Below are 23405 nucleotides of genomic sequence, written 5' to 3' on the forward strand. Positions count from 1 at the left end.
TGTACCTCGTTATTGAGAGGTCAGATGGTCAACACTTCAAAGCCACTCTTGTGTGGGACTCTGCTGTTTTGATCATTTTGACAGTATTATCTGATCCATATGGCCAGAACTCAATCCTCCCACTGTCCCTTTGAGCCCTCATGACTCTTGGGGTTGTGAGACATCATTAAGACTAAGACAGACTGTCATGTTTGCAGCAGTGTTCTGGAATTAGGACATTGCTGCAGATCTAGATTTAGCCTCATTGCACCTGGGATGTACGGGGAGAATCACATGTCTACACGCTTTGTCTGCTCGCTTAGGTTTGTTTGGGCGTACTTTTGACAGTTGACAGTGTGCTAAGGACAGCTCTTCTGAGATGCCTGTCACCAAAACTGCTCTATCTCTACCTAAAACAATTGCGTTTATGATACATTTCTACCCTCTTTTTCTTTCTTTCTTTCTGATTGAAGCAGATATCATCGACTTGAAAATATTAATAAGTTTTACAATTGTACAAGTGTCCTAATTTCTTCTCGCTCTCTCTCTCTCTCTCTCTCTCTCTCTCTCTCTCTCTCTCTCTATTTATTAATTTATATATTTGTTTATATTTGCATCTTATATAGGTCTCAATCCATAAAAATGGTTTGACTGTAGAGTAGGACAAGAAGCCACTGTGGGTGGTATTAAAAATTATCTCAGAACTGAACATACTGTTATGTTATCAGTGATATAAAATCAATATAACTTATACACTCAGGGTATATATATATATATATAGATAGATAGATAGATAGATAGATAGATAGATAGATATAGATATAGATGTATTAAAGACATTGAAATGTTTGGATTGCTATCAACACTACATTCAGTACTGGTCTGATGCCATTTTTGTTTCTCACCAAAACATAAAGAATATGTCTCTGAACCCCCCCCCCCCCCCCCCCCCCCAATAATTAGAACATGCAAATTGATTATAAAATTCAAACTGATTAGGCTATAAGATATAACAAATATATACATATATTTCCCTATAAGATGTCTAAATGAGAATATAATTTTAAATCTTGGCCGCAAGACAAGCATATTTTTCAGCTCCTATAAGCTTTGCAGCTTTAAATGTCAGAACAAGGATTTATCAAAACACTAGTTGAAGATATTCTGTTCAGTGTGCTTAAACTCTTGATTCATAGGTGTGCCACGATGCCATGTCTTAATGTCTGCAATAATGAGTGCATTTTAAAACCAACAAAAGTCTATTTCTAACCTCTTCTTTAGTTTTATGAACTGGTGTTTTGACATTTGTCATGACATTTGACATGGGTCTAAGACTGGTTTGGCTTTTTCTCATAATATGGTTACAATTAGTCTCCACAAAGCAGAATGATTGCATTGTTGTCACGAGCTCACAGGCAATCATAGGTGCGGAAACATATTTTTAGAATGGGATGCTGCTAACTGAAAGAGAATAAATGCATATGCATGCATGTACGCACAGAAATCCTGAAAACTGAGAAGAATAAAGCAGCACAAATAACATAAACCATGTACAATAACATGAATTGAAATGATCTGAAAGATCTAGAAGAGTTGTGAAACACCTGAACACTGCAGTAAAACACATTAATGATAATGAATCTTTATTAGTCACATCTACATTACAGCACAGTGAAATTCTTTTCTTCGCATACCCCAGCATGTAAGGAAGTTGGGGTCAGAGCACAGGGTAAGCCCTGATACAGTTCAGGTAGCAGAGAGGGTTAAGGGCCTTACCCAAGGGCTTTAACCTCCGACCTTCCAATCAGTAACCCAGAGCCTTAACCACTAAGCCACCACAGAGATTAGAGTCTCATTATGCTAACCCTACTCCACATTCAGAACCACCACTACATGTGCTCATGTACATTTCAAACATAACACCTAGCATGTATATTATTACCCAATGTTACTTTTAACATTGTTTTTAAAAGTTCGTATTGTTTTTATTGGTTTAATAAAGTAGGGCTACTTTCATGCTTTTATCAAATTTATGACCAAAAACTGTGAACAAGGTAGCCCTTTACATAAAGACTCCTAAGTAATCCAATTAACAGCAACATGTCTAATGAACTTATCTTAAATACAAGTGTGCCACAGGGCTGTGTTATATCACCCATACTATTTGCCATTTGTACTAATGAGATGCGGATTCAGGATTGCATCTCTTATTTATATAAGAATGCTGAGGATATGGCTCTGGTAGGTTTACTGAAAGATGGGACTATAGACGGGGAGTAATCATATTTTAATTATATCAGCAAAATGCTTAAGTACTGTTCACATAGTAAAACCAAGTAGTTAATTTTATGTTCCTTGAGTGACAATTAAAAATTAACAACCAATATATGGAAACTGTGGAGGATCGAGGTATTTTACACACATTTATGTATAAACATAATGTGCGTGAACACACATTTATGTATAAACTCAGCAAAAAACAGAAAGACCTTTTTTCAGGAGACTGTATTTTAAAGATCATTTTGTAAAATCCAAATAATCTTTACAGATCTTTATTGGAAAGGGTGTAAACGATGTTTTTCATGTTTGTTCAATAAACCATAAACAATTGCTTCACATGCACCTGTGGAACAGTCCTTAAGACACGAACAGTTTACAGGTGGTAGGCGATTAAGGTCACAGTTACAATGACTTAGGACCCTAAAGAGACCTTTCTACTGACTCTGAAAAACACCAGAAGAAAGATATCTAGAGTTCCTGCTCACCTGCGTGAACATGCTGTAGGCCTGTTGCAGGGAGGCATGAGGACTGCAGATGTGTTCAGAGCAATAAACTGCAATGTCTGTAATGTAAGATGCCTAAGACGGTGCTACAGGGAGACAGGAAGGACAGCTGATCGTCCTTGCAGTGGAAAATTACATGTAACCATGTGTCCCCCCCAGACGTGATCGAGAACTTGTAAATGTCTTGGTGGAACAGTGGAGTAACATCTCACAGCAAGAACTGACCAATCTGGTGCAGTCCATGAGGATGAGATGCACAGTAGTACTTAAAGCAGCTGGAGGCCACCAGATACTGACTGTTACTTTATATATATAGTTTCCATATATTGGTTGTTAATTTTTAATTGTCTCTCAAGGAACATAAAATTAACTACTTGATTTTACTATGTGAACAGTACTTAAGCATTTTGCTGATATAATTAAAATATGATTACTCCCCGTCTATAGTCCCATCTTTCAGTAAACCTACCAGAGCCATATCCTCAGCATTCTTATATATATATATATATATATATATATATATATATATATATATATATATATATATATATATATATATATATATATGTGTGTGTGTGTGTGTGCGCACACAAAAAGTATATTTATAAAAGATCAATTGAAAGCACTTTAAGCTACAGCATCTCTACTGGGTATGGTGTTGCTGGGGTAAAGAATAGGACAAAAATGTCTAGGATTGTTAACAAGGCAGAGAAAATTATAGGGAAACCACAGAGGCAGAAAACTTGAGCAGATCTTGAGCGAGATCTTTCCCATCCTTTCTTTAGTGAATTCGATAAGCTTCCCTCTGGGAGGTGATGTATATAACTACAAAGAAAATTTTTAGGAATTCTTTTATTCCACAAAATGTTTTAAACAATGTATTTATTTCTGCTTAATGGATGAATTCTCAATTCAGATGTTTAACAGGCTGCTCAACCACATGGTAATTCCAATAAATAGTGATCATAAATTTGTCTCCAACTTTTCATCTTATGTCAAGGGACTACAATGAGTGTTTCTGACATAATGCATTCACAAGAGGATGCTTACGGTTCTTGAAATATGGTTTTGGAACCAGTATGAAAACCAGACGTTGATTACACCATCACTACTCCTCATTCATCATGTTATAGAAGGTGCTAGTCCTGTCTATTGTGTGTGGGAGAGTAAAACCCTAAAAATATTTGATTGTAATTTCATATCTAAGCACTTGGGAAAGGTTGCAATCAAAATGTATTCACATACAGCATTACCCTCACATCAGATAACGCTCACATATTATGTTATAACAGTACATATAAAATTACTTTCTTTTCTGCTTAACAATGCTAACTTTTTTTTAAAAAAAGATAATTTTCTGCTCTACTGCATTTGCAATGTTGCATCCTTACATGTTGACCTGATTTTCCAGCCATCCACTATTTTCTGTATCGCTTATCCTACACAAGGTTGCGGGGAGCCTGGAGCCTATCCCAGGGAACTCGGGGCACAAGGTGGGGGCCTTGGATGGGAGCCAGCCAATCGCAGTGCACAATCGCACACATGCTCACACACCCATTCACACACCACGGATAATTTGGAAAACCCTCAAATGTGTGTCTACCTACAATAAAAAAATACCTGTATGTCTTGGACTGGTGGAGGAAACCTGAGTAACCGGAGGAAACCCCCGAAGCATGAGGAGATTCCTCACACAAAGGACGGAGGCAGGATTTGAACCCCCAACCACAGAGACCTGAGGCAAAGCCACACCAAGCCACCCTGCCCCCCTGACCTGATTTTATTTATCCATTGTTATGTAGTCAAGTTTAGTATGTCTTCAAGCTCCCTTATTTCTAGAATTTCTCACACATTTAATTTACTAACAAATTTTTAACACACTCACATCACATGGGGGAAAAATAAACTGGAGGTCTTCCAAATAGCATGGAGGCAATCTTTTAATAATTTTAGCCGAAGAGCTTAATTTTCAAACTTTCTAGAATGTAATAAGAACAATATTAGGATCTTATATATTGCAGTACCTAAATTAACAAATGTTTGGAATATTTATCATTCTCAAATTCCTCCACACCTTAGCAGCAATGATTTCTCAGATTTCTACAGCAAGAAATTAGAGACCATACAGGCTACAATCCAGGCAGTAAGCCATTATATACTACCCCATCCTTTAATGATAATAACCAATATGGTGCCATAATACAGTGGTTTTCAAAGTGGGGGCCCCCTTGGGGGCCGCCAGGGGGCGCCTGGGGGGGCCTCAACAATTTGGTGTGCCCATCCCTCCAACTAGTATGTTTTCTCTTTGTCATTCTCAGACAACCACACACACACACACACACACACACACACACACACACACAATCAATTCCTAATGTAATGTAATGTAAAGATGTAAGATGTAATTATTAATTTAAAAAAAAGGGGGATATATTCAGAAGTCTATATTTTTAATGTGTTTTAAAGACATCTTGCAAAAAGGGGGCCTCAGTCAAATGTTAATGCCATTTGGGGAGGCCTTGCCCTGGAAAAGTTTGGGAACCCCTGTCATAATTCACGATGGTTCAGTGAGTCATATTGGGTATAACAAGCTCTAAACCTTGATTCTGTCCTTTAGATGAACCACATGTGTCCTTCACTCAAACCATTCTTAAGTAGAAATATCAGGCATATTTTGATGCTGTTCGAATTGAGTGCAGCACTTGACACAGTTGGGTTTGGCAGACAAATTCTTGGCTCGTTTAGACATTAATTGACAAATGGAGATTCTTTAGAGATTTTTTTGTTGTCTCCAATAATAATTGATAAAAATGAGAGTTACTAACTAATAAAATTGTAAATTATTTTGAATTGTCAGTTTTCCTGTAAACATTACTGGAAAATGATGGTAATTATCTGGGGGTTTTTTTCCCCCTGTAGGTTAATTAGTGTAATAGTTTAAGGTTTATTCATGGTAATTTTGTACACAGCAAATTACTGTAATTTAATGGCTTTCTACTGGTACCGTGTTTTTTTAAAACTGCATTTTACAGGATATTTTTAACAGTTTAGCTCAGCTGGTGGAAGTTGTTTTTCTTATGTCATGCCTAAACTCTGCAGTAGTGTTTCAGAGAACATTACAAATGCAAGCTCTATAAGTGTTTTTAAATCCAGATGAAAAACATACTTGTTTAATGTGTTCTAATCTTAGTCGTGGTATTTACTCTGTTAAATAATCGTTTCATGATTTATAGTAATTCTTACAGATGTGTAGGTAATTCAAGTAAGTTTTAAGCTGGTAGCAACAAGGGTTTTTACAACAAAGCTCTTGACAAAAACAGACTGAATGGAGGACACATGTCAAGCTTTTAATGGAAAGGTATTTATTTCAGAGCAAGAGGGACACCATAATGCATTCTGTCTTTAAGGACGAGCGAGAAGCTCAAGGGTGACCATTCAATTAGAGAGCGTGTGGGAAGATAAGGGAGACAGAAACGGAGGGGGTCACCATGCTGTCACTATCTGCGTGATGTGCTGAGCAATCCAGTGTTCACTCACTTTTATTAAAACTGCTGTCACAATTTCGTAATGTATATTAGTTACAACATTGTACTCCAGGTGGATTAAAAGCTTATCCCATGACCTTTACAGTCATTTTCATCAGAGGCTGTAGATGTGGCTTGCAGGGGATTATTTGTATTTGTGTTTCCTGAACAAGGCATACAGTACTTTCAGTGTAGCCGGCAAATCTTGGGACACAATATCTGTAGAAAAAGAAAACAGGCCACAGAAGGCAGTGAATCATGCACACATGCTCTTTTTGGAGAGGCAGATATATACTCACAACAACAAACAGTATATAGAGATGTACACTCCTGGGCAAAAAACAAAATGAGCCAAGCCACAATGGCAAAATATTAAGCTTTTAATGGTCTTAACAACAAATCATCGGTCAGAAATTAGCCAGAATGAAACAAATGCACTCCTGAGACCTCCTGTGCCACCATTTGCTCATTGTGAACAGTGAACTCTTTGGCAAAAAGCTTGAAACAAGGAAATTCACTTATATAGTCTTCTTGTATGCAAAGATAAAATCATGATAATGATTAAAATGTTTGCTGTGAAATTTAAACTAACACATGTCTGGGTGTATAAATTTAAATTAAAATAAAAAAATAATAATAATTTAATAATAAAGTTTGCAAGTTCACCCACAAGGCCTAAACATTTAATGAAATCAAAGGGAAACGCTATTCCATACTAAAGTACTTTATGTATTTGTGTAATTTTTGCTAATTTCCTGACCAATTCTTTGTTGTTAAGACCGTAAAAAGCTTAATATTTTTCTCCTTTTGGGCTTGGCCCATTTTTTCCCCCAGGAGTGTTGTAAAGGCGTAACAAACAGTGTACAATCATAAACCAATTCATTACATAATAATCAATTCTTTACATAATTATACACAAGCACACACTGACAGAAATTTTGCTTATTTTATTATTGCATGCTGTGTGTCTTTCTATGCAGATCGTCCTTATTTTAATTATTTTTCTGTTCACGCCAACTTCCGCAGATGATGAATCAATGGTTATTGAGATCAATGATTATGACCTCTGAGCAGCGAGCGAATTCTACTAAATTATTCACATCCCTGAATGATTTCCTTTCTCTTTGATAGGCATTTCCAGCATACTCTAAGATACGAACTCTCTGTTGTGTTAACACAAGTAATAAATGCTAATCCACAACCCTACGCTCCGAGTTGTATCTGGCTGATGATGAATCTCACAGTCACTGAGGATATTAATATACACTATAAGGCCAAAGGTTTGTGAACCCTTGACCATCAGTCCAATGTGGGGGTCTTCCGCAAATTGTTGCCACATAGTTGGAAATCTGCAATTGTATAGGATGTCTTTGCATACTGTACAGTTGCAATCAAAATTATTCAACCCTCATTGCAAATCAGGTTTATTGTCAAAATGTACAGACTTTCAGCTGTTTGCAATGAACAAATCATACAAAAACAGTTGAAATAGTTCAACACAATGAATGCTTCAAGTGGTTTCCCCAAATTCAACTGAAAATGCAACTTATGACTTCTCCAGTCTCAAAATTATTCTACCCCTTCATGGCAAGCTTATCTGCTTGTAAGCTTATAAACGCTTACTTATAAAAGCTTATAAGCTTTACTGTTATGACCTGCTGCAAACGAGATGCATATGCATAGCTTCTGGCAGCGTTCCTGGGGAATCTTAGCCCATTCCTCATGAGCAATGGCCTCCAGTTCAGTAATATTCTTGGGTTTGTGTGCTGCAACCGCCTTCTTCAAATCCCACCAGAGATTAAGCATTCATTGTGTTCAACTATTTCAGTTGCTTTTGTTTGATTTGTTCATTGCAAACAGCTGAAAGTTGTACATTTTGACAATAAACCTGATCTGCAATGGGGGTTGAATAATATTGATTGCACCTGTATTCTAAATCTGGAAAGGGATGTTTAAAAAGCTGCAGATGTCCACAAACTTCCAGCCTTAGAGTGTAAGATAGGATGTGAATCTATATCCATGTACACACTTATGTCAGTGCAAAGTAGTGTTATATACAGTAAACACTATATAAATACTATATAAATATCTAAATACTAATGCTAATTATATAAGCACTATATATATTTATATGCTGTCTGTTAGAGGTTTGATGACAAGTATTTATTCCTTAGAAATGACTCTTGCTGGATTCCCTAGAGAATTTGTTAAACCAGTTGAACACCTCTCTCAAACCAATTAAGGTCACATGATTGGGCAGGCAATGTCGTCAAACATCTCTTCTACAGCTTTATGGTACGTTTGTGTTCATTCAAAATCAAGCCTTTCTCAAGAACATTTATTTATTTATTTATTTATTTATTTAAAAAGGCAAGGCATCCCCAAATGTTTGACAAATTTTGATCTCTTTTACATGCTAACATGCTGATACAGACTTCTACAGAGTATATATAACTTCTCGCTCACCTTCTGGATCAACATTCTGTACTTGTATTTCCCTGTCATTAAGTAGATCCAAAGCCAGGGTGACATTATGAAGCTAGAAGTAAGACAGGTGATGAAAGATTGCACTGTGAGCAGTTTTCAGCAGATATTTTTAATTGAACAAACAAAAAACTGTCATCTGGTGTTTTGATCGTGTATAGTTTGATTATTTGTGAACACATACACTAAGCATAATTGAGAGAAAACTTCTGTGGGATGCATTATCAAAGCTCTGCACAATTACAGTTCAAATTCAACTAAAAGATATTACAGCCAAAACCTGACCTGACATTCAGTTCCTAATTTTGTGATTCAGGTTTAGTGGCTCAGTCTGATTATGAATTATTAAAGTAAAGACTCCACATGACTACATATTCAGAACATCACTAAATTGATATCTCAATCACTGCATTTTCAATAATTCACTTCTTGGATAGGTGCCATTATCCCTGGGCATACCATAGAAATAAATAGCAAGTTATTTATAGATGTGATGGCTAATGAGAGTGTTACATATTTTGCACTACTTAAGTTGAACGCGGTGATTTTTACCAGTTCAGTATTAATCCAGAGGCTCTTTTATAGTTATAGGTAAGCAAGAAATGGCTGTACAATAATTGTGTCTCAGGAAGGTAGAACTGTCTGATCACTTTAAAAACAAGGAGTTGGTAATATCCCATTATAACACAAAGCAGATTTCCCTTCACTCTATCCTAAAGCTTCCTTTCTAGCTTATTATTAACTGTGATTTTAAGGGGACACATAGTGAATATAATATTCATAAACAGAACAGTGTCTAAGATATTTACCATCTCTGAGTGGCAGGCAGGAGAGAGGTAGAACTCGTAGAGTGGAATGAAGAAGCCCTCCAACTCACCAATCAGCAAAAGCAGAATCACACCATCTGCAAACTGATTATAGAAATATCAATACAATTATGATAATTATATACAGTATTCCATGTTTGTTTACTTGCACCTTACGTTAAGTTGTACTGTGGTGTCTTTGGATTCCAGTCATTCATATCATTGGATTCATGTCTACTTTATATACCATGCCATTTGCACTGTAAACTTTATTGCCATCTTTATCTAATTTGTCACTTAAATTGAGCTTTACTACTCAAAAACTCCATTGCTACAGTATTTACACTTCTAGTAAGACTGCATTTCACTAGGTTACAATTAAATTGGAATCTAATCTAGCCTAATTTAAAATATGCATGTGATGTACAGTATGTTATATATATATATATATATATATATAAAATGTATTTGTAGGCTACTTATAGAGCTTTACCATTATTTAGTGCCTTACTTTCTTTGGGAAAATGATCAGGTGTGTTGATTTACCTGTTTCTCGATGTCAGACACTTGCAACCTTAATGGCGACATGTTCTTATTGATGAAGTGCAAGAGGGCCTGTAGATAAGGTGGATAATGATAAAATGAAACAGCAGTTAATTTACAGTACAACTAAGCTGTTTTACTGTTTGAATTGTGTGTGTAGTACTGTCACAATTCGAGGTTGAGCCAGAAGCAGGTGCAGATAATAACATTTATTGAAACAACGTACTAAGAAACAAAGACACTAAGACAACTTGACAAAACACTGTGGCATGAAACAAAACACTGAAACATAAACTAACAAGATCAAGAAACATGGAACACAGCGGTCTAAGACAACGAAAGACAAACAAACCGTGCAGACATGGACTATATATACACAGGAGTGCTCATTAACCAAAACGTGAATCAGGTGCAGGTGGTCATGTGACAACTAGTGCAGTGCAGTGGCTGATGGGAAATGGAGTCCAGAGTTTCTTGATACGTGACAGAACCCTCCCCCAAGGGCGCTACTCCCGGAGCGCCCAAAATTATACGTCCTCCCTCTGGTGGTCCTGGTCCCCTGGGATAAATGTCCCCAGCAAAACCAGGAGGCCAGGCAGCTTCCACAATGGCATAGGGAGGCTGAGATATTTCCTCAGCTGAACATGAAAGCGGGGCGATGTCCTCGGCAGAGCATGAAAGCGGGGCAACGTCCTCCACGGGACAGGAGAGGGGAGCGATGTTCTCCATGAGACTCAAGGGGGAGCGATGTTCTCCGCGAGGCCAGGGAGAGGAGCGAAGTTATCCGCGAGGCCAGGGAGAGGAGCGACGTCTTTAGCGGAACATGGAGGCAGAGCGACGACCTCAGCGGAGCAGGATGGCAGAGCGACGATCTCAGAGGAACATGGAAGCAGAGCGACGACCTCAACGGAGCAGGAAGGCAGAAGGCAGGAAGGCAGAGCGACGTCCCCAGCCGAGCATGAAGGCAGGGCGAAGTCCCCCGTGCGGCCAGGGAGAGGAGCGCGGGTCTCCGTGCGGCCAGGGAGAGGAGCGTGGGTCTCCTCGAAGCAAAAGGGGGGAACACTAGTTGCCAAGGAGCAGGGGGACTGAGCGACGACCTCAGCTGAACAAGCGGGCTGAGCGACGACCTCAGCTGAACAGGCGGGCTGAGCGACGACCTCAGCTGAACAGGCGGGCTGAGCGACGACCTCAGCTGAACAGGCGGGCTGAGCGACGACCTCAGCTGAACAGGCGGGCTGAGCGACGACCTCAGCTGAACAGGCGGGCTGAGCGACGACCTCAGCTGAACGGGGAGGCTGAGCGACGTCCGCAGCTGAACGGGGAGGCTGAGCGACGTCCGCAGCTGAACGGGGAGGCTGAGCGACGTCCGCAGCTGAACGGGGAGGCTGAGCGACGTCCGCAGCTGAACGGGGAGGCTGAGCGACGTCCGCAGCTGAACGGGGAGGCTGAGCGACGTCCGCAGCTGAACGGGGAGGCTGAGCGACGTCCGCAGCTGAACGGGGAGGCTGAGCGACGTCCGCAGCTGAACGGGGAGGCTGAGCGACGTCCGCAGCTGAACGGGGAGGCTGAGCGACGTCCGCAGCTGAACGGGGAGGCTGAGCGACGTCCGCAGCTGAACAGGGCAGCGGGACAGCCTCCTCGGCTGTGCAGGGCAGCGGGACAGCCTCCTCGGCTGTGCATGGCAGCGGGACAGCCTCCTCAGCCTGTCCCTCTGAGGTCGCCATGTTGACCTCAGGTGAGAGCTCCACAGCTGAGACCTCCCCGTAGGCCTCAGGCTGGAGCCCTGCTGTCCTCATTGCCCCCCCCAAAAAAATTTCTGGGCCAGCCTTCACCTCTGGACTGCGCAGCAAGGTGTGCCTCCCCTGCAGTGGAAAGCCCCAGATGCTCAGGTTACTCTGCTGGCTGTGTTGCAAGGCGGACTGTGGCGTGAGCGGAGCTTGGCGATGCGTGTCAGTGGACTGTGGCGTGAGCGGAGATTGGCGGTGCGTGAGCGGCATTTGGTCATTTGGGTCAGTAGGCCTGAACGTGAACTCAGGGACGTGAGGCTTGGCTTGGACCTTCCTGACTGGAGGCTGGACCTGGAGCTCAGGGACTGGAGGCTGGACCTGGAGCTCAGGCACTGGAGGCTGGACCTGGAGCTCAGGCACTGGAGGCTGGACCTGGAGCTCAGGCACTGGAGGCTGGACCTGGAGCTCAGGCACTGGAGGCTGGACCTGGAGCTCAGGCACTGGAGGCTGGACTTGGATCTCAGGCACTGGAGGCTGGACTTGGATCTCAGGCACTGGAGGCTTGACTTGGATCTCAGGGACGTGAGACTTGACTTGGACCTTAGGGACTTGAGACTTCACTGGGACTTGGATATCAGGGACCTGAGACTTGACTGGGACTTGGACTTTCCTGACTGGAAGCTTGGCTTGGATCTCAGGGACTGGAGGCTTGGCTTGGATCTCAGGGTTGAGCTCTGTATGACGTTGCCTGTAGTAGTGGGTAAACGGCAGGGCAGGTTCGCCTTCCAGACTTACCCCCCTGAGAAGTTGTTCTAGCTCCTCCTTCGCCTCCGGACTCCCGAATCGCAACATGAAATACCCCACAAACTGTTCTGCATCGTCCAGGTTCCTACAATGCTTCTCCAGTTTTAGCTGCACCCATTGACGGGCCGGTCCAAAGAACCGGGACCACATAAATCGGAGCCATTGCTTCTCCTCTGGCTTAGGGTCTAACAGGCTGGCGAAATAGTATTGACAGTCTACCAGGAAATACTCTGGGGCACCGAAAAATCCGTCAAATGGGTCCGGAAGCTCCATAGATGTCCATTGTGGGAAGTGGACGGAGTCTATAGCGGGGACGGTTGGCGTCGACTTCCGGGTTCTGCGTCTCCTCCGTTCTCCTGCTGCTTCCATCGTGGAGGCAATCTGCTGCTTCTGATAGTGGGTCTTTCGTTCTGTCACAATTCGAGGTTGAGCCAGAAGCAGGTGCAGATAATAACATTTATTGAAACAACGTACTAAGAAACAAAGACACTAAGACAACTTGACAAAACACTGTGGCATGAAACAAAACACTGAAACATAAACTAACAAGATCAAGAAACATGGAACACAGCGGTCTAAGACAACGAAAGACAAACAAACCGTGCAGACACGGACTATATATACACAGGAGTGCTCATTAACCAAAACGTGAATCAGGTGCAGGTGGTCATGTGACAACTAGTGCAGTGCAGTGGCTGATGGGAAATGGAGTCCAGAGTTTCTTGATACGTGACAAGTACAACAGCATTCTACCTTTTGGACTGTGGCAATTTTGTGTTCATCGAGCTTGAGCAGCTCATCTATGGGGTCGTCTTCTGATAAGAAAGACAACAATATTCTTAGGAATGCACAAATTACAAATGAAGAATAAAGAAAAAAAAGAAAAAGCCCCAAATCAAATCTCTTGACTTACTTTTACATCCTTCTGTATCCTCACTGGAATCAGAGTGATAATATGAGACAAGTGAAGACTGTAACTTTTAGTATTATGTATATTCATTTATTTGGTAACACTTTATATGAAGGGTACCTACATATGACCTTCATAACACATGCATAACCATTACATTAAGCTTTTATTAAACAATGTTAGTGACTTTATGAAAGGCTTTTATGCAATATGTCACAGAGGAGTGGAGAGAAAAGGGCTCCAGTTCATAAAACATTCACAAACATTACACAAATCTATTATTAAGCAGCATTAGAAAATTTATTTTAAAAAATATATATTTGTCGAATCTTTTCAGGTGGCATTATAGTTGTATGTAATATCTCAGATTAGGGGTGGAGACAAAAAGCCTCTCATGACGTAGTATGAGATGTGTTGAAATAAGTATATCTAAGTCAACTTAGATTTTTTTTAACTGTTTCCTCCATTTCTGTAGGAACACGATGCCTCTGGAGGTCCGTCCCATTTATAAAACTTACACTAAGAAGCATATATACCAATGTTATGAATGATTTTGATGCACTTAAAGTAAAGTGACAGAAAATTTTCCATTCATTACACTGTCTTGAAGCACTATTCCCATGTAATATGAATTTTAAGTGATGTATGCCAACATTATTATATATTTACACGCTCTAAAATGATACATTTTGATCATGCATTCTTTATTCGTAACAGCTGAATTTTACATCAGTTTTTAGTTTTGTATGCTTTGCTCATAGACAATGAAAAACAATTTAGAAAAGGTCTTTAAAGGTAGAAAAAAAACCATTACATTTAGTCTATTCATTTGAACTCAGACTGTAGCTCCCCTCTACTACAATATGGCATAGCTGTAGAAAACAATAAATAAATAAATAAAAATCACACATGGCTACAATTATACCAGTCAAGGGTCAATCTCCCTTTAAAATGTGTAGATATTTGGTTGAAGCAACATGACATTTTCTAACAAGATTAGAAATTTCTCCCTCCTTCACTTTATTTATTGCATGATAGGTCTAAACACAAAGACCTAGACAGGTTAGACAGCTTTCAGGAGATCTTTGTCCTGAAGCCACTTTACCAATCTTCTATTTGAAAAATGCATTGCTCTTAAAAATTCTTTTTTAAATCAGTCACAACTGACCTGGAAAACTTTCACTGGTGACCTATAGTAATTCATACAATTAATAAATAGAAAATTGTTTTACGTGAAAAGGAGGCGTGACACTGTGACCTATCAGGCAATAATTGTAGATATTTACAACATTTAAACATTGCGAATATTTTATTGCATTTAGGCGTTGCTTTTTGCTTTATCAGAGAGCACTTTGTGGGATTTTTTTTTCTTGATTTCTTGGTACGCAGCGAAAGGAAAGATAGTTCATATACAGTGAGAGAAAAAAGTATTTGATCCCCTGCTGATTTTGTACGTTTGCCCACTGACAAAGAAATGATCATTCTATAATTTTAATGGTAGGTTTATTTGAACAGTGAGAGACAGAATAACAACAAAAAAATCCAGAAAAACGCATGTCTAAAATGTTATACATTGATTTGCATTTTAATGAGGGAAATAAGTATTTGACCCCCTCTCAATCAGAAAGATTTCTGGCTCCCAGGTATCTTTTATACTCTTAAAGGGAGTGCTCCTAATCTCAGCTTGTTACCTGTATAAAAGACACCTGTCCACAGGAGCAATCAATCAATCAGATTCCAAACTCTCCACCATGGCCAAGACCAAAGAGCTCTCCAATGATGTCAGGGATAAGATTGTAGACCTACACAAGTCTGGAATGGGCTACAAGACCATTGCCAAGCAGCTTGGTGAGAAGGTGACAGCAGTTGGTGCGATTATTCGCAAATGGAAGAAACACAAAAGAACTGTCAATCTCCCTCGGCCTGGGGCTCCATGCAAGATCTCACCTCGTGGAGTTGCAATGATCATGAGAACAGTGAGGAATCAGCCCAGAACTACACGGGAGGATCTTGTCAATGATCTCAAGGCAGCTGGGACCATAGTCACCAAGAAAACAATTGGTAACACACTACGCCGTGAAGAACTGAAATCCTGCAGCGCCCGCAAGGTCCCCCTGCTCAAGAAAGCACATATACATGCCCGTCTGAAGTCTGCCAATGAACATCTGAATGATTCAGAGGACAACTGGGTGAAAGTGTTGTGGTCAGATGAGACCAAAATGGAACTCTTTGGCATCAACTCAACTCGCCGTGTTTGGAGGAGGAGGAATTCCGCCTATGACCCCAAGAACACCATCCCCACCGTCAAACATGGAGGTGGAAACATTATGCTTTGGGGGTGTTTTTCTGCTAAGGGGACAGGACAACTTCACCGCATCAAAGGGACGATGGATGGGCCATGTACCATCAAATCTTGGGTGAGAACCTCCTTCCCTCAGCCAGGGCATTGAAAATGGGTCGTGGATGGGTATTCCAGCATGACAATGACCCAAAACACACGGCCAAGGCAACAAAGGAGTGGCTCAAGAAGAAGCACATTAAGGTCCTGGAGTGGCCTAGCCAGTCTCCAGACCTTAATCCCATAGAAAATCTGTGGAGGGAGCTGAAGGTTCGAGTTGCCAAACGTTAGCCTCGAAACCTTAATGACTTGGAGAAGATCTGCAAAGAGGAGTGGGACAAAATCCCTCCTGAGATGTGTGCAAACCTAGTGGCCAACTACAAGAAACGTCTGACCTCTGTGATTGCCAACAAGGGTTTTGCCACCAAGTACTAAGTTATGTTTTGCAGAGGGGTCAAATACTTATTTCCCTCATTAAAATGCAAATCAATTTATAACATTTTTGACATGCGTTTTTCTGGATTTTTTTTGTTGTTATTCTGTCTGTCACTGTTCAAATAAATCTACCATTAAAATTATAGAATGATCATTTCTTTGTCAGTGGGCAAACGTACAAAATCAGCAGGGGATCAAATACTTTTTTCCCTCACTGTAACTCTCTTACTTTTGCAAGTTACTGCAACGGCCAAAGTTAGCTTAGCTACAGTCATTTGCCAGCTACCCGAATATTAGCTTATCAAAATCCCTAATATTGGTGTAGATGCTTCTTAAGTGAATGCAGTCGCAGAAGCTATAAACTGTATAGGAATAGTGCTTCATGACATTGTAATGAATGGAAAATATCCTATCACTTTAGTTTAAGGGCATCAAAATCATTCATAACATCAGCATATATGTTTCTATGCCTTTCATAAAGCATCTAACACCGTTTTATAAAAGCTAAATGTAATGGTTATGAGTGTGTTATGAAGTTCATATGTAGGTACCCTTTAAATAAAGTGTTACCATTTAGGTAAATGTTATTTTATAATTATACCTTTGTTGAGTGATGTATTCTATCTGCTTGTCAGATTTGATGCCATCTTTGTTTACCTATATATTGAAAACCAGTAAGGAATGTAATGTAAGAAATGTGTCTTAAATTTAACAACATTAAAACATATTCAGGGCTATATAGGAAATTAAGTAGACCGGGGCCGAGGACAAACAGATTTCCTGTCCATTAGTTGTTTCCCCAGTGGAAACCAAAACGGAAAAATAATAAAGGAAAAGAATCTTATTCCATATTGTCTTTGGCAAAATAAAAGTTTTCATTTAGTAAGTTAATGTACTTCATAGTGGTCTGACAAACCATGAGGCTTGAACCATAGCATATACTACACACCCCATCCCCTGCTGCACTACACATATCTATGAGATCTGCCTGATGCAATTATAGTACATGCAGGACAGACAATCAAAAACACGCAGTTATGTGATAACTTTTTGGTGAGGGCACAGATATGATGTGCTACATAAGAATACATTAGAAACATTGCGCCTCATTTATCAATCTGCATACGAATGGATTTATGGGTAAATTGTTTGTATGAGCATTAACACAAGAAATTTGATATTCATGAAAATCCCATAAATTAGGGCGGGGAAAACGGTCATATCCTACTCGTACTCCTGTGTGTGTAAGTTTATGCACAAGAATACTAACTAATGTAAACTTCAACTTGATCGAATCATATAATTGATATTGTATAACTGCGTGGAGAACCGCACTGTTATAAATGGAACTATGCTGTCAAGTTTAAATTGCTTATTTTTTTTTTATGAGGGTTTATAGAAGTGCTTTGAAGTCTCTATCAAATAGTCTCTGTTCACTAGGTAAGGGACTAAGAGTACCACCGGGAACATCTTGTGCAAACCAGTCATTTTATATTATTGGATTTAATTAAGGACTAATAAAAGAGTAATAAACAATTAATTCAATTACGACAAAAGAAATGGCGCCGTGTAAATGGAGGATGGGCTGGTCTGTCTGTACATAGCCATAAGCCGTAAACAAATGTCTCAGCTGATGAACTATTTAGTGCTAGTTTATAATAATAATTATAATAATAATAATAAATATTAATACATGTTATTTTATTTGCATAGAAGTGAGTCAAAATAATTTCCTCTTCAGTTTTTCAGCCTTTAAACTGATTAGTCATTTTGTGCTCACAGCTGTCTGTGCACTTGTCGTTTTATGGAGTGTTGTGGCCATCATAAAAAGAAAATCAGTTGTTCAGTGCATGTGCTCAGTACTTCACTGGTTTGGCATTTGTGCATATTGTTGAATTGGCATTCAACAATGTACACACATAAGTACAAAGAAAATCAGCGTTTCTGAAACGTCTGTAAATCTGGTGGAAATTTTTAGCTTGGTTTGGTTTGGTTTTGAGGTCCATTGTTAGAAGAGGATAATAATGTAAATAATAATGCACTGATTCATTTCCCTTAGTCTGTATTAATGCAAGTAACTAGGTAACTCATTTGTCATACATTATTACATTAGTACTTTATTGTACTTATTGAAGTTTATGTGCAATTAAAAATGGGACTGTGCAAGCACACTGAAGCTGGAATGCAAGCACACTGGAATGTATGATTTGCCCTTCTCTGATATTTATAATCGTCTATTTCTATACAGGTGTTTTATAGTTTATATTCGAAACGTATTCACAGTTCATACTCAAAAATTCACCTCAAACAGGAGGACTTCCACGCTGACATTTTGGGGAAGGGCCAGTTCAGGCTGGTAGTGCTTCACCATGGCCACCAGCAGATGCAGAGTCGCCAGCAGGTCTCGACTGTGGATGACTTAGCAGCAGAGAGAGCCTTAATCACACACTCATGCTTATTAGACAGGTACATATTAAACTAGGTTAACTCACTGAACGAATAGAGCAGCTGTAGTTCACCATTTATCTTTCTGTGATGAATGGAAGGTTATAAATTATAATTCCATTAAATTAATCCATTATAAGACCCTCATTTACTCAGCTAAATGCATGGGTTGTATTCTGTCTTACATGTAGGCCATCTTAGACAAACGTGTCAGCTAATGAATAATGGTATCAGTACTGGTGTTTACATTTAAATGCATAACTTCTTAAGTAGTCAAATAATATTAAATACAGTTAATAGAAGGTGTAACTTTGACATTCAGTGACATAAATTTCATTAGATGCAGTTAATAAATGATGAGACCAATAATTACTCACGTTTGGCACTCCATCTAGCTGTACTGTCTGCTTCGGCACCAAGCCCTAGCTCCTGGTTGAGGGCCTGCATAATCAACTCCAGTTTGCACATCTGGGCAGCACTGGTTACAGCGATCTCCTCTACCCCTAAATACACTCCTCCTAAACTGTCTGAGTACAAAAATATGCAAAAGGTTTTACACAGGCCAAAGTTTCTGTGATGAGAGTTGCACTGAGAATGAATGCCATGTTCTTACCTAGTAGGTGATGAATCACAAGTCCATCATAGATGTCTTCCTCCAGAGTCTGGACCACAATGTGCTCTGACTTCAGAGTACTGTTGATCCATTCCACCAGCACCTGTTGTTCAGCGAGAGAGGTCAGATATAGATATAATGGCTCTACAGTAAAGGGCACGTAGAACACTATAATCAGGATCTCACCTCTTTAAGCTTCACTAGTTTGGGATCATTTAAAGATGAAGGCTGGATGATCTTTCTTCTTTCTCCTGCATAATGAAATAAGTTCAGTTTTGCATCACATTTTACACTTCAGCACCCTACACAAGAAACCTTTTCATGTTTTATTTAGTAATGACACCGAGGATGAAAAGGCCAGCACAAGGCTCTGCGCTGTTCACTCGTATTAATAAGGTAGTAGCTTATTAAAGGTAAAACCTTCACAGGAAATTACTCACCTTGGACAGCTCCCTGATTACCTTGCTCAGATTCCACCACTTTATCCATTTTATGTTCTCTGATCAATTATACATAAATAAAATGTATAATTAAACATCCACTGGTATGTACTGTATTGAATTCAAACAAATACCAAGCTCACAGTTGAATCATCTGTTTGTATCTGTTTTTCTGCTAAATTGCTGGTATATTGTGACTTTGTTATCATAAGATGCTGTCTCGCATTCATTCATTCTTCATACTAAGGTCATGACACGAAGAAGACAAATAAATTTACGGGGTTTCTATGCTAGCCAAAGAACACAAGAAGACTCTGCCTAAAATGATCACTTGATGGAAGGATGGAAACATTTGCAGGCTGCAGCAGTTTCTGTCTTTTCACTTTATTTTTCACTCTCACACACACACACACACACACACACACACACACACACACACACACACACACACACACACACACACACACACACACCAGCACTGACACAACAAACTGACAGAGAAAACATCTCTGAAACAGATGGAGATAGAACTGTTTATTTGCGTGTGGTGATGGTTGTCAGGCCTATTTGCCTCAAGTTGACACAAGCCTTCGCACCACGTCTCGAAACACATCGGAATAAACAGGCCTACCTTCAGCAGCGCATCAGCAGCACACGCACTCTGGCCTTGCTCTCTGCTCTCGTCCCTTGTGCACGTGAATTTGCAAGTCAACACTGTGACAATCAAAATCCCACTCCAGCAGATAATCACAGGTTTAACCCTCCTGTTTTGCACACTTTGTCTGAGCAACTTTAAAGGCAAGAAAGAACAAACGTGAATTAGTCAATAAACGCTAACCTGCTTTTGTTAAGGAAGGAAGCAGTGAAGACACACGGCTTCCTCTTTCGGTTATACGGTTTCAGGGCGGAAACTGAACAACCCTGCAGTTTTGTTTTGTTGTTCTTGGTAGCTGTTTAATATATTATTGCAGTCAGGTAACGTCAACATTTGAACATTTCAAGTACTGAAACATACATCTGACATTTTGGACTATAGAAAGCCAAGTGTTGTATAAGAGTCATCAGTCATTGTAAGCAGTGGTGTGTGCAGTCTGTTTAATTCCTTTTTATGCCCCTATTGTTCACAGAAAAGGATGGTATAGGGCAATTTAAAGATGTGTATTATCTAAACATAAACAAACTTCTCACCAAGCACAGAGAGGACTCTGTGCTTGGTGAGAAGTTTGTTTATGTTTAGATAATACACATCTTTAAATTGCCCTATACCATCCTTTTCTCAGAAAGATTATACACGTCTTTATTCTCTCACTCTCTTTCTCTATAAGTCAAGTGTTGAGAGTCTGACTCCCCGTGACAAGGAAGAAACAGTACTTTGGGCAGGGAGGTTACCATGGTTACCTGGCAAATAGACAAGACCCGATTAGCTCCCAAATAAACAGAGATTAAAAACACAGTATTTACTTTAACAGAGAATAAGCAAGTGTTTACACCTAAAACAGAGTTATTTACACCTTAGCTCTATACAGAGAGCACATTTACATATAGTTATATAGATTTGTTGTCCTTATAACAGACATCTTATAGCGTTTAATGACAGAAAGTGATGATAGGGATGGATCATGTATCAAAATAGATAGTAATGAATGTAATGAATATTAGTAAATGCTCAATTTATGTATTATGTTATTATTTTTGTTAATACTTTTAAAGTGAATTAGTGATATGCCCATGTATATGCATTATGTATTAAAATGTATATAAAAATACAATATAAAACATCATAGGTCTGACTTTAGGAAAGGTTATGAGAAGAATATTTATTGGTATTTAAGGCTGCAAAGATGAGATGCCCTGTTGACTTCCATTTACAACTAAAAGAAGTGTGTATTTCCCTGTTGCAATTAGTCACTAGAAGTGAAACAGAAGGAGCATACAGGTGCGTCTCAAAAAATTTGAGTATCATGGAAAGGATCATTTTTTCCTGTAATTTAATTAAAAAAGTGTAACTTTCATATATTCTAGCTTCATTAGACATAAAGTGAAATATTTCAAGCCTTTTTTGTTTTAATCTTGATGATTATGGCTTACAGCTCATGGAAATCAAAAATCCAGTATCTCAAAATATTAGAATAAAAAATTATAATACAGAAATGTTGACCTGAGAATGACCTAATCAGCTCATTAACTCAAAACACCTGCAAAGGTTTCCTGAGCCTTTAATCTCTCAGTCTGGTTCAGTACACAACCACAATCATGAGGAGGATGAAAGTAAATGCTGCATTTCATTTGGAAATCAAGGTTCCAGAGTCTGGAGGAAGAGTGGAGAGGCACAGAATCCAAGTTGCTTGAAGTCCAGTGTGATGTTTCCACAGTCAGTCATGATTTGAGGTGCCATGTCATCTGCTGGTGTTGGTCCACTGTGTTTTCTCAAGTCGAGAGTCGATGCAGCGTCTACCAGGAGATTTTAGAGCACTTCATGCTTCCATCTGCTGACAAGCTTTATGGAGATGCTGATTTCCTTTTACAACAGGACTCGGCACCTGCCCACAGCGCCAAAACTACTAGTAACTGGTTTGCTGACCATGGAATTACTGTGCTTGATTGGCCAGTCAACTCGCCTGACCTGAACCCCATAGAGAATCTATGAGAGACACCAGACCCAACAATACAGACGAGCTGAAAGCTGCTATCAAAGCAACCTGGGCTTCCAGAACACCTCAGAAGTGCCACAGGCTGATTGCCTCCATGCCACGCAGCACTGATGCAGTAATTTGTGTAAAACGATTAAAGCCCTGACCGAGAATCGCATGCATAAATTAACATACTTTTCAGAAGGTCGACATTTCTGTATTATAAATTCTTTATTCTAATATTTTGAGATACTGGATTTTTGATTTCCATGAGCTGTAAGTCGTAATCTTCAAGATTTGCCACGATATTCAAATTTTTTGAGATGCACCGGTACAGTATGTCCTTGGCAACAAACACATTGCAAATATTCTGCCTTTCAGCAAAAGTTAGATGTTTGATTAAATTATATGCCATCCTAATCCTAATTTTTGGGGGGCCAGTCCTGAGCTTGGATGCTGAATGTGTGGAGTTTCACACTTCTGGTCCACATGACAGCATTCACATTACATGTTTTCTATTTTGGACTAAACTGACAGTGTGAAAGCCCCCTAAATTTCCCCTATGTCTATGTGTACCCTATGACGGGCTTACATCCCATCCAAGGTACATTTCCACCTCGTGCCCAGGATTCTCAGGATAACCTGAATAAAGAGATCAATGAAGATGAATGAATGAATGTTCTGCCCTACTGATATATGGACTTTAATTTAATGATGAAAGAAAGCTTGACCTTTTCATGTAAATTGTAGTCTAATACTAAACAATATGTTCATGGCACTGCTCAGTGCAGCCACTGCTTCTTCAGATTGTAGTAGAATATTCATATACACAAACCTTTCAGAAGAATGCATATTAACTTATTGCGTTTAACATAAATGTGGTTTAATAGGATTTGATAGGATTGTGAATTTATTTATGATTGTTTTCCTTTAAAGCAGCAGAG

At 39.5% G+C, this 23405-nt stretch overlaps 1 protein-coding gene across 2 annotated transcripts; it reads right to left on the reverse strand.

Moving 5' to 3' along the window:
• Nucleotides 1–6014: 6014 nt before the first annotated feature.
• Nucleotides 6015–20702, reverse strand: parvg (parvin, gamma). Of its 2 annotated transcripts, XM_053641636.1 has the most exons (13): nt 20463–20702; nt 19832–19890; nt 19578–19642; nt 19392–19494; nt 19156–19305; nt 18636–18751; nt 16935–16990; nt 13564–13586; nt 13404–13465; nt 10123–10191; nt 9580–9681; nt 8753–8825; nt 6016–6505 (listed from the first exon to the last, which is right to left on the reverse strand). In XM_053641636.1, exons 2-13 carry the CDS (start codon nt 19878–19880, stop codon nt 6432–6434), a joined length of 942 nt encoding a protein of 313 aa, XP_053497611.1. In that variant the 5' UTR covers nt 19881–19890; nt 20463–20702; the 3' UTR covers nt 6016–6431. The 2 variants fall into 2 exon arrangements, with proteins under 2 accessions (XP_053497612.1, XP_053497611.1); XM_053641637.1 differs by having other exon boundaries at nt 6015–6505; nt 19832–20702.
• Nucleotides 20703–23405: the final 2703 nt, after the last annotated feature.

This window comes from Ictalurus furcatus, chromosome 14, assembly GCF_023375685.1.
Source record: "Ictalurus furcatus strain D&B chromosome 14, Billie_1.0, whole genome shotgun sequence".
Lineage (NCBI taxonomy): Eukaryota > Metazoa > Chordata > Actinopteri > Siluriformes > Ictaluridae > Ictalurus > Ictalurus furcatus.